At 38.3% G+C, this 10,575-nt stretch overlaps 1 protein-coding gene across 1 annotated transcript in view; it reads left to right on the top strand.

Moving 5' to 3' along the window:
* The first annotated feature begins 1,544 nt into the window (after positions 1-1,544).
* The window catches only part of USP38 (ubiquitin specific peptidase 38), a 33,478-nt gene continuing 24,447 nt past the window's right edge, over positions 1,545-10,575 (top strand). Inside the window, exons 1-2 of the mRNA XM_004471926.4 lie at positions 1,545-3,205; positions 5,218-5,353. Of these exons, the coding sequence (XP_004471983.2) occupies positions 2,524-3,205; positions 5,218-5,353 (818 nt within the window). The 5' untranslated portion in view covers positions 1,545-2,523. The remainder of the gene's footprint in view (positions 3,206-5,217; positions 5,354-10,575) is intronic.

Below are 10,575 nucleotides of genomic sequence, written 5' to 3'. Positions count from 1 at the left end.
TTTAATTAACCAATTTTTTTTCCTGTCTGCTTTGGAATATTCTCTTCATTGACAATCTGCATTCATTCTCAGTTGGCTCCCAAACATATCCCCCACAAAAGCTAATTCCAAATATTCTCCATTCTTCCTCAAATCCACATTCCTACCATTCCCTCCTCTTATGACTTCATTTTCTACATATTTTTGTCTTTCCTAGTAAAGTGAAACTTTCTTCGTTTTACCTTCTTCCCATTTGAAAAAGGAAAGTCCAAAACTCACCACATCCTGCGCTGTAGCATGATTGCTTTTTAGATCTATTCATTACCCCTTGCCTTTGAACTCCAATGTATAAAAATTAAAATTTTATCAATGTTATAGGAAAGAAACGATTCATGAATAAAGTAGTGCCAAACCAAAGGGGTAAGGAGCTCCTCTAAGGGAGCGGAAAGGGAAAGCTATTACAGGGTAAACAGAAGCTAGGGAGGAATTGGATATTTAAGCTGCATTTACTTATTCAAGCATTTTCTAGTGGAAAGCCCCTTCCTAAGATGTCTATTTCTGCTCGACTGGTATTAAGACTCCACCTTCTAGCACAATAGGCTTGGGGCTGGGGGGGAGGGTGCCTCTCCTGTATTCCTATCTTTTTACATTTTCACATGGTTCGTGGGTCAGGGATTGGCCAACGCTAGTCCCCAATCTAATGGTCTCCCATATTTTATTTTAACAACTCTCTTCCTACAAACCACCTCAGTCTCAAGTTTTCCTCTATTCTCCTATCTCCTCTAAATTTCTATTCATTCCTCAAAATTACCCTAAATGATGTGTTAAATATATTGGTGTAATCATATTTGCAATTACATAAAAACTGTAACGCTATTTAGCAAATTAATTTACAGTTCTGTTCAACTTCCAGCAGACATTTCAGATAAACGAGAATTTTGTCCATATTACAGGCTACTAATGTCCATTTCCACAACATATTATTCAAGCCTGAACTTTAACTCCCATCAATCCAGGCGTCTATAATTAACCAAGAAAGCCTCTGATTAAAGCTTAAATTCTTCCTTGTGAACATTTGGAATTTAACTTTCAAGTATGATCACTACATCTGTTCTTCCTTACTATAAACCATCTTTAAGGTTACCTTACACAAAAATTACATCTTGTAATATTTTCAAGTGGTTTTCTATTTTGAAAGTACTGTTTCTATACGACACAAGTATAAATATATACTCCTTCCATTCGTTCTCATCTGCCATTTTCCTTACTCTCCCATTTTTTGGAGAACTTATAAATTTTTGATATGATACAAAGGCTCACTAATTTTTTACACATCTGACGAAGCAAACCTCCACTGATGCTGATCGTCGAGAAATTAAATGTATGCCGCCGCTTGTACTGTCCTTACTGTAATAATCACAACGTTGAAGAAAGGCACTCGCATTTATTAGCTCTAAAAAAAATACAAATAAAAAACCTTGTGCATTTCTTGGTCAAAAACCGGGGACATGAATAGAGTTTCTCCTCAACAATAGTTCGAGTTCTTTTCCTTACTTTCTCCCCAGATGCTCTTCTCGCGTTTCCAAAACTTTCATATTCACAAGATGTTACATGGGTAAGACTTCCTCGGGCTTTCAAGAGTAATCGGTCCCATACTGAAGCAGCAAAGTTCAGCCGGCCGGAATCCCACACCCGCGCGCGGCCACTCCGACAGGAGGCCCGCCTGTGACTCGACACTCGCTGCCTAACTACGCGAGCGTCGCTGCGCTGCTCGACCGGAGGCGGTCACGCCTGCGCGGCAGCGAAAGGGAGGGGCGCGGGGTGGGGCTGAGAGCTGCTGGGAGGGAGTGGGCGAGGTGGGGTGGAGGAGGGGTAAAAAGAAGGAGGAAAGTCAGAGGCGGGGAGGGGGAAGTGTGGCGGAGGAAGAGGGCGGTTGGGGAGGGAATGACACCTGCACCGAGAGGGGACGACCCTTTCCAGGGGCTCCTAAGAGCTTCACTTCCTGTTTGCTGGAGCTTCTGAATCCGGGTCAAGGGTGGTAGCCTCCCTGTCGTCCACCCGGCTGTTCCCGGCACCCTCCGTGACAGCGGCTTTCGACTTAGCGCAGGGAGGGTTTCTTGTCACTACCTGTTTTTCTCCGGACGCCTACACCTATACCCGAACGCGGAGGATCTTTTCCTCCATCTGCCGGCTAGCAACTCTGGGTCCCGAGCGCCGGCCGCCCCAGGGTATCTCGTTGGGCCCTCCGCGCAGATGCTGACAGCGACCGCGGGCTCGGGGCCGCGGCGGAGTGTGGGCCGCTGACTCCTTAGACCCGCCACGAGTGGTGTCGGGTCTTAAGGTCGCCGGGCTCGCCAGCTTCCGCCTGGGCGTGCATGGGCCCTCCTGCCCGATAAATGTGGCTGCTGCGGCGGCGGTGGCGGTGGCCGGTCCCGCTGCTGCTGAACTCCCAGTTAACCTCCACGCCGGGGCTCTCCTGCTCGTCCGCGCGTCTGCCGCGTTCCGCCCCTCGCCCCCTGGCCCTGGCCTTGCCGCGCGGCGACAATGGACAAGATCCTGGAGGGCCTGGTGAGTTCTTCTCACCCGCTGCCCCTAAAGCGGGTGATTGTGCGGAAGGTGGTCGAATCCGCGGAGAATTGGCTAGATGAGGCGCAGTGCGAGGCCATGTTTGACCTGACGACCCGGCTCATTCTGGAGGGCCAGGACCCCTTCCAGCGCCAGGTGGGGCACCAGGTGCTGGAGGCCTACGCACGCTACCACCGGCCAGAGTTCGAGTCCTTCTTCAGCAAGAGCTTCGTGTTGGGCCTCCTTCAGCAGGGCTACCACTCGCTGGACAGGAAGGACGCGGCCATCCTAGACTATATTCACAACGGCCTGAAGCTGATCATAAGCTGCCCGTCGGTGCTGGACCTCTTCAGCCTGCTGCAGGTGGAGGTGTTACGGATGGTGTGTGAGAGGCCGGAGCCGCAGCTCTGTGCCCGACTGAGCGACCTCCTGACCGACTTCGTGCAATGCATCCCCAAGGGAAAATTGTCCATCACCTTCTGTCAGCAGCTCGTTCGGACTATAGGCCACTTCCAGTGCGTGTCCACGCAGGAGAAAGAGCTTCGTGAATATGTATCTCAAGTGACAAAAGTGAGTAACTTGCTGCAGAACATCTGGAAGGCCGAGCCCTCCACACTCCTGCCTTCCCTACAAGAAGTTTTTGCAAGCATCTCTTCCACAGGTAAGGGTCATTATGTATCAAGAGAATCTCTTGAAAATTCGCTATGTGTCTCTCTTCCATACGTACACACTAGTTTTGCTTCTCTGCCCTGAAAATATTCTTGTTGGAGGCAAATCCCTAATACCTTCATCCAAAATTTTATTCTCATTTACTACCCTATATAGGCTATCACTTTATACGTTAAAAACAGGCAGAATTCCTATTTTAAAGATTGAGAATGTCTAGGTCAAAGACGTTGGCTTTAAACAAGTTGCTTAATTATTCAGCCTCTGCTCAAGTTGTGGAATGCTTTGAGGATGACAGCTACTATATAAAGCTTAGTGACTAATAGTAGCATAATAATGTTTACCATGTTATTATTCTACCCGACTCTACCGTCTTATGAGTTTTTCCTATTTTTGAATTCCCCCCTTTTTAAATTCAATGCACCATGTAGTTTTTGTTTTTGTTTTTGTTTTTAGAAGGTACCAGGATTTGATCATGGGAAGCAGGCGCTCAGCCACCAAGCTATATCTGCTTCCCAGTGAGTTAGTTTTTTTCAGTTGGTTGGTTGGTTGGGTTTTTTTAGGAGGTATGGGGGATCCAATCCAGGATCTCCTACATGGGAAGCAGGCACTCTACTACTTCAGCTACATCCACTCCCTGCATGTAGTTTGTTTTATTACTGGATTGTCCCAGTTAGTGTAGTTTTTGAAAATTGATGTTTTCTTTCTATAATAGTGTGTGTGAGAGGGAATTCAGGTAGAATGAGGGAAAGAGAATGAGAGCTTAAATAGGTGATTTTGTGCTCAGGATATAGGCCAAGAATTGCATCGTCAGAAAAGAGCCTGGGAATGTCAAGTGATACATCAATAAAATGCTTTTGCACTTAGGAATTTTTATCTGTGAGTCTACATTTCTTGTTCTGCTTCAGAGATTCCAAGTCTGTAGGTTGTGAAATAATAGGTATAAAGCTGTCCACCTCCTCTCTACTTGGTACAACCAATTTCCCTAATTATACCACCGGTAGGGACTCCCTGGCTGTTGGAAATTGAACTTGTGAAGGGAGGTGTCCGTCTATCTTAACAAATACAGGTGAAGTTCTAATAAGCTCCATGCATTATTTGATTAATATGTTTATTAAAGAATTACCAAAGGGGAGCAGATGTAGCTCAAGTGGTTGAGCACCTGCTTCCCACATACAAGGTCCCAGATTCGATCCTTGGTACCTTCTAAAAACAAAAAAAACTAAACAAGCAAACGACAAAACCAACTGGGGGAGCAAGTGTAGCTCAGTGGTTGAGCACCGGCTTCCCTTGTACAAAGTCCGGATCTCAGTCCAATCCCTGACCCTGGTACCTCAGAGAGAAAAAAAAAAAAGAATTACCAAAGTACCAAAGATAATGGAATATAAATCAGTTGGGGTTTTTTTTTGATAATTTTTCTTGGGTCACCTGTGTTGCCATAGCTATTAGATTTACTGTAGCAGTAAAGATCTCTTGGATTTGCTAAATTTTTATGTAATTAAAGCAAAGTCCCAAAAATTATTCACCCTAGTTTCTATTTTTTAAGAGATTTTAAAACCTTTTCCTTAGAGTAATATAATCCGATTATGGTAATTAATAGTTACAAGTTACTTTGGAAGCTCTAAAGTGGGAATTGAAATACCTTGAATTTCTTTTCTGACTGTTGCTTTATGGATGAACTGTTTAGCACAATGATAACTTAATACTGAAGAAGGCAAAAAATAAAGTAACATGCACTAAATATGGGAATATTTATATTGCAGTAGCTCCTTCCATAGAATGAGCGATAATTGCTACTCATTTTTAATCTAGCATTTCTGTAAGTTTACGTTCTTTGTATAAGTTAGTCTGTCCATGAAGTGTAGCATTAACAGCTGTTTTCTAAGGTAACACTTCTGCTGCAATTAAATTTTTTTTGTAAAGTTTCTCTAAATCTCTAAATATTTCACTTGAACCTTCTTGCCATATTTTTTCTTTTTAATTAAAACAACAACAAAAAAAACCCAGATGCATCGTTTGAACCTTCTGTAGCATTGGCAAGCCTTGTGCAACATATTCCTCTACAGATGATTACAGTTCTCATCAGGAGCCTTACTACGGATCCAAATGTAAAAGATGCAAGTATGACCCAAGCTCTTTGCAGGTAATTCTTCATGACACTGTGGATGGTAATTGCAGTTTTGAAAGGAAGAGATATTTTTGGTTGTATTTTGTGGATAATGAAAGACTTAGAGAATTGTTTAAACTTGAAATCATGGAATCAAGTATAAAAGGATATGTAAGAACTCTCCAAATCAATTGAACTAAATTGTTTACCTTAGCTCTGACAAGCATCCCAGTAATTCACAAATCCATTTCCTATTTAGCTTTTCTTTTTCTTTTTAAATTTTAAAACATATACACAGTCACTACTATAGTCAGGAGACAATTGGATAATCAACATATTTTACTACTTTCTTTGCTCATTATTGTTTCCTGCAACTCATTCATTCCCTCTGGGTTCACTTTTTGTTTCTTTGTTTTTGCTATGTACCTTACTTTAACTTTCAGTCAGGATCTATAGATAATATACTCTTAGCCACTGTCTTTTTGCAATGTCTTTTTGTTTTTCCTTAGACACAAATAGATGACTCAGAAAGGTACAGGATTCTAGTTTTATCATTAACTTTCTCTTAGCATTTTGAAAATAATACTTCATTTTCTTCTAACATTTATTGTTGATGCAAAGTCTGCTGTCAGTATGAATTTCATTGTTTTGTTTGTTGTCAGGCTTTTCTGGTAACATTTATGTTTTTCTCTTCATCCTGGTGTTTTACAGTTTTTTGTCATATTTGTAAACTTAATATTATTTATCCTTCTCAGCCTCTATTCAGATCACATTTACTGAGCACTTATCATGAGCACCAGACCATGTTCAAAACATTCTTGAACAAACAGATAAAAGTATCTGAGCTTGTGGGCTTTCTAGTTAGGGAAGGCAGACAGTACATGAACAACAAATTTCATTGATTCCAAGATACATCCTGTTTTCAAATATATTAAAATGTGGAAATGCTGTTGTAGATTTAATTAAACAATGTGTGGTATATTACGTAACAGTAATGAATATTTTTGGGAAAAAGTAGATGAGAAGATGGACGTGAAGTATGGGAGTTGTTTGCAATTTAAATAAGGTAGTTGAGGGAGTTCTCACTGAGAAAGGTGACCATAAAGTAAAAACATGAAGGAAGTGAGGGAACAAACTCTTTGGATATCTGCAGGGGAAAAGCATCAGCACAGTCTTAAAATGTATTAATTTTCTCTTCAAAGATGCCCATCTGTAGAGCGTATTCCACCCTTTGGGTTTCTTTATTTCAATGGCTATGTTTTTGTAATTGAGCTTTTCTTGTTTAACAGTCCTTGTTTCATATCTGCCTATTTTTGTTTTGCATTTTTAACATTTTTTTTCATGAGTATTATGCACTCTTAAAAAGATGGAAGGTTTTGGAACAAAATGATTTCTGTGTACCAGTTACAAAATTATAGTCATTAATAACGTATAAAATTAGATATTTATATTGGGTCCTCAGAAACCTCAATGTTTAATGATCTCTCTGTAATACAAACTCTAGGGACTTTGAATTTCTCACCTTCGCCTTTTAGCTCTGGTGTTTTAAAAGGCTTTTCTAGCTTTTCTTTTTTCTTCTTCATTTTGCTATTACATGTATTACATGTATTACATGAGTTAATTTTCTTCTAACTTTTACTTCCAGTTTCTTTTTGCTCACCCCCTCTTGAACAAAGATTTGTGAAAGTGCTTTGTATATTGGAGTAAAGACTGTATTAATAGGTTTTATTGTTCCTGCTATGGCTGCTGTCCTTACCACTTTGAATATATAGTGATCTTGTCATACTTGGTGGCCTATTTTTTTATTGTTGTCTTCTTGATACTTTGTATTTCTTTTTTTTACTTTTATTTTTCTTATTTTTAACACTTTTTTTAAAGAACATTATATTTAAAAACATAAAAAAACATAAAAAACATAATAGGTTCCCATATGCCCCACTCCCCATGCCCCTACCCCATCATTTTTGTCAATTGTATTTTTTTGAAGATATGTCTTTGTATTTATTCTTGGAATTCTAGAAGTCCCATGACACTATGCTGTTTAGGATTTTCGTTCTACGTCTGTTCTTTTATTTTTACTCCTTCCTTTTAGTCTTATCACTTTATCCATACTGATCAGTATGTGGTTGATTTCCAAGCCTATAAAGTTCTCATTCACTTACTTGTAAGACACTCTTATCTCATCCATCTTCCGATAATAAAACTTCTTATATGTTCTGTTTAGCAGCATCCCTACTTTGTAGGTATGACTGCAACAGTGTTAAAATTTCTTTCTTTTTGGGATGAATATTTTTATGAATAAAAATAGAAAGTAGGATTATTCAGAGTAGTATAGATTTCAGAGCTACTACCACAGGTAATAATAGCTAGCATTTCCCTTCCATGCTGTAAGTCATTTAATACTCACCAAGTCTTTTGAGGTAGATATTGTAAATGACCCCATTTATTACTTTAGCAAACTAAGAGGTTAAATAACTTATCCAACATTACACGGGTAGTAAATGATGGACTTGGTATTAGAATGGAGGTCTGGTTCCAGAGTGGATTCTACTTGGCAACAGCACTCTTTAAAGAGTCTTGATTTTTCAACCATTTAAAAAGCTATCATTTTTAAAACTTAAGAATTTATTTGTTTTCAAAATGTATCTGGGAATTAATTTTTACCTATTTGTTTTAAAGGGAAGTTGCATAGAAAATATATTGCATTTTTCAATTTAACCAACATAATCCACTTTAACCTATCATCTACCTATAGTAATTATTCTTTTATGGAAAATGTAAACAAAAGGGGTATTACTGTTACATAATAGTGATACTTATTTTTACCATATTCCTAACTTGTACTTCCTCTTACTCTAATTCCCTAGGCATAGCAGTTATCTTATTTTACTTTGATTAATTGATCCATTTGCTTTGATTAATTGTTTTTCTCCTTGTACTGTAATCCAAAGGATACAAATGCAAATACAATACCAGGTCCAGGCAGATAACATTAAAGAATGAAATAGGCCAACTATAAGTGAAATAGTAGAGAATGGGAATAGTGGAGAATATGTTTAACTGAAGTACCCAAGCTCCTATAAAAAGGAAAGCTGATACTCAAATCCAGTTGTCTGTTGCCACAGGGAAATTTGAGCAGTCTAGCTTGATCTGATTTTTAAAAATAAGCCTGAACATTTTCTGTGTGAAATTGTCCAATATTTAAAACATTGGGATAAATAAAACTATGGGCTGAATCCGATCCTCAAGCTGCTATCCAAAAGTATAAACTGATTTAAATTAAGATTAAATCTCTCTTGTGTCCTTTTTAATATTACCAATTTTAATGTTAAGGTTTTAAAATTAATGATAGGAAAAACTATTTCACTTATTCAACAAATTTGAGCCCCTACTCAATGCCAAGAAGTATGCTAAGTACTAGAATCTAAAAATACATAGCATTAAAAAACAACATTGACAGCAACAAGATCTCTGCTCTTGAGTTCACAATCTAATGGAGATGACAAGTCTTAAGTAGTAATAGAAAAATTACAACTGCAGTTAAATGTTCTTTAAATAGTAAGAAATTAAATCAGTATATCAGGGTTAAGTAAAGTGTCTTTAGAACACGTACGAATAGGAATCAATACATGGTGGATAAGATTATTGTCAATAACCATTTTAGGAATAACTCATCCTAAAATGCCTGTACCTTAGAAGTTTTAGGCATATGCAAGTCCAATCAAATTAAAACAGAACTGGAATATGAAATGTAGCAAAAACCATTGCATTGCTTGCGCCCAGAGCTTAGTTCAAATACCAGTGCCATTATTTGTTAATTGTGTGTCTGTTGACAAATATCCTAAACTTTCTTACCAATTTGAGGGCAAAAGTCATATCTCAATATTATATTCCCAGTCCCTAACACAGTACCAAGTGTACACTCAAATATTGTTGTGTGAATAGCTCCTAGTGTGTTATCTCTGACTTGAATTTTCTTTAGGGTCATCTTAAGATTGAGTATCCATGACATTAGTTAAAGAATGGAGTCTTATGAGATGGAGAGCTGGAAATAGCAGAGAAGAAAAGGGTACTGAGTGATGAGAGAAAATTAAGAGCCGTAGCCAAACAGATTTTCTACTCTGCCCACATTTACCCTTTACCAGTTCTGCCCTTAGACCTAAGCAAAACAGGGTTACTGCCTCAGGTGCTGTGTTCTAGAGGGCCAAGTCTGGCCCTACTCTGGCAGTGCCACTAGAAAGAGTATGCAAGAGTAAAGACATATGTCCACCACATCCTTTTTAGGTATGTATGTTTATATACAAAAAGTATATATATATATACTCTTAGATGATTTTCTTTTAAGCTTACACAAAACTTAGTGGATTTGTTGTCTTTTTAAATTCATCAATATCTCAGATCTTTCCATGTTCTGTTTCTGTGGATAGATGCATAGATATAGTTCGTTATCTAAAACTTCTATGTAGTGTTCCAATATATCATAGTAGCAGTATTATGGTATATTTAGCCCTTTCCTTTTTGCTGAACACTTACATTATTTGCAGTTTTTCCATATCACAGGCAGAGCAATAGTGAATACACAAACATAAGCATATCTCTGCTTTCTTACTCCATGTTTATACAGTGGCCGCAAACTTTGATGAGACTCAGACTAACAATAGTTGGAAAATAGAGAACAGCTATCAGAGCCTTCTTCAATGACTTATAACCATCATTTGTTGGAAGAAGATAGCCAGAAAAAACAAGGAGAGAAGTAAAATTTGTGTAGGGAATGGAAGGAACATACAGAGGAATTGTAGTTCACATGCATTTGGACTTTGGAATCATTCTAAACATTTGATGGAACATTTTAATCTTAAAAGCAAAAACCTGAATAAAGATAACACTGTAGTGTTAATGTAGAAACTTAAAGCTGTTGTGAAAATAACCTTATCAATTTAGAAGTCAGTTCTTCTGACATTGTAGTTACAGCATACTACGTACTTGATATTTGAAATTTTGTACAATTAAGGCATTTAATTATTGTCACATGTGTTAGTATTTGGAAAAGAAGAAATGATAATGAGTACTTCCAGTGTTATATATTCACTCACTTAATCACAATAGCACTGTAAAATAAGCGTGCTTAGATGTGATCTACAGATGAGGAAAATGAGATATAGAGAAGTAAAATAACTTGTGTAAGGTATTTAGGGTCACAAGGTAATAAATGATGAATTGAGATTTTAAAACCATACCACTCTGACTTCTAATATCTA

The sequence above is a fragment of the Dasypus novemcinctus genome, chromosome 1, assembly GCF_030445035.2.
Source record: "Dasypus novemcinctus isolate mDasNov1 chromosome 1, mDasNov1.1.hap2, whole genome shotgun sequence".
NCBI lineage: Eukaryota > Metazoa > Chordata > Mammalia > Cingulata > Dasypodidae > Dasypus > Dasypus novemcinctus.
This window is presented reverse-complemented; position numbering and strand designations above follow the sequence as displayed.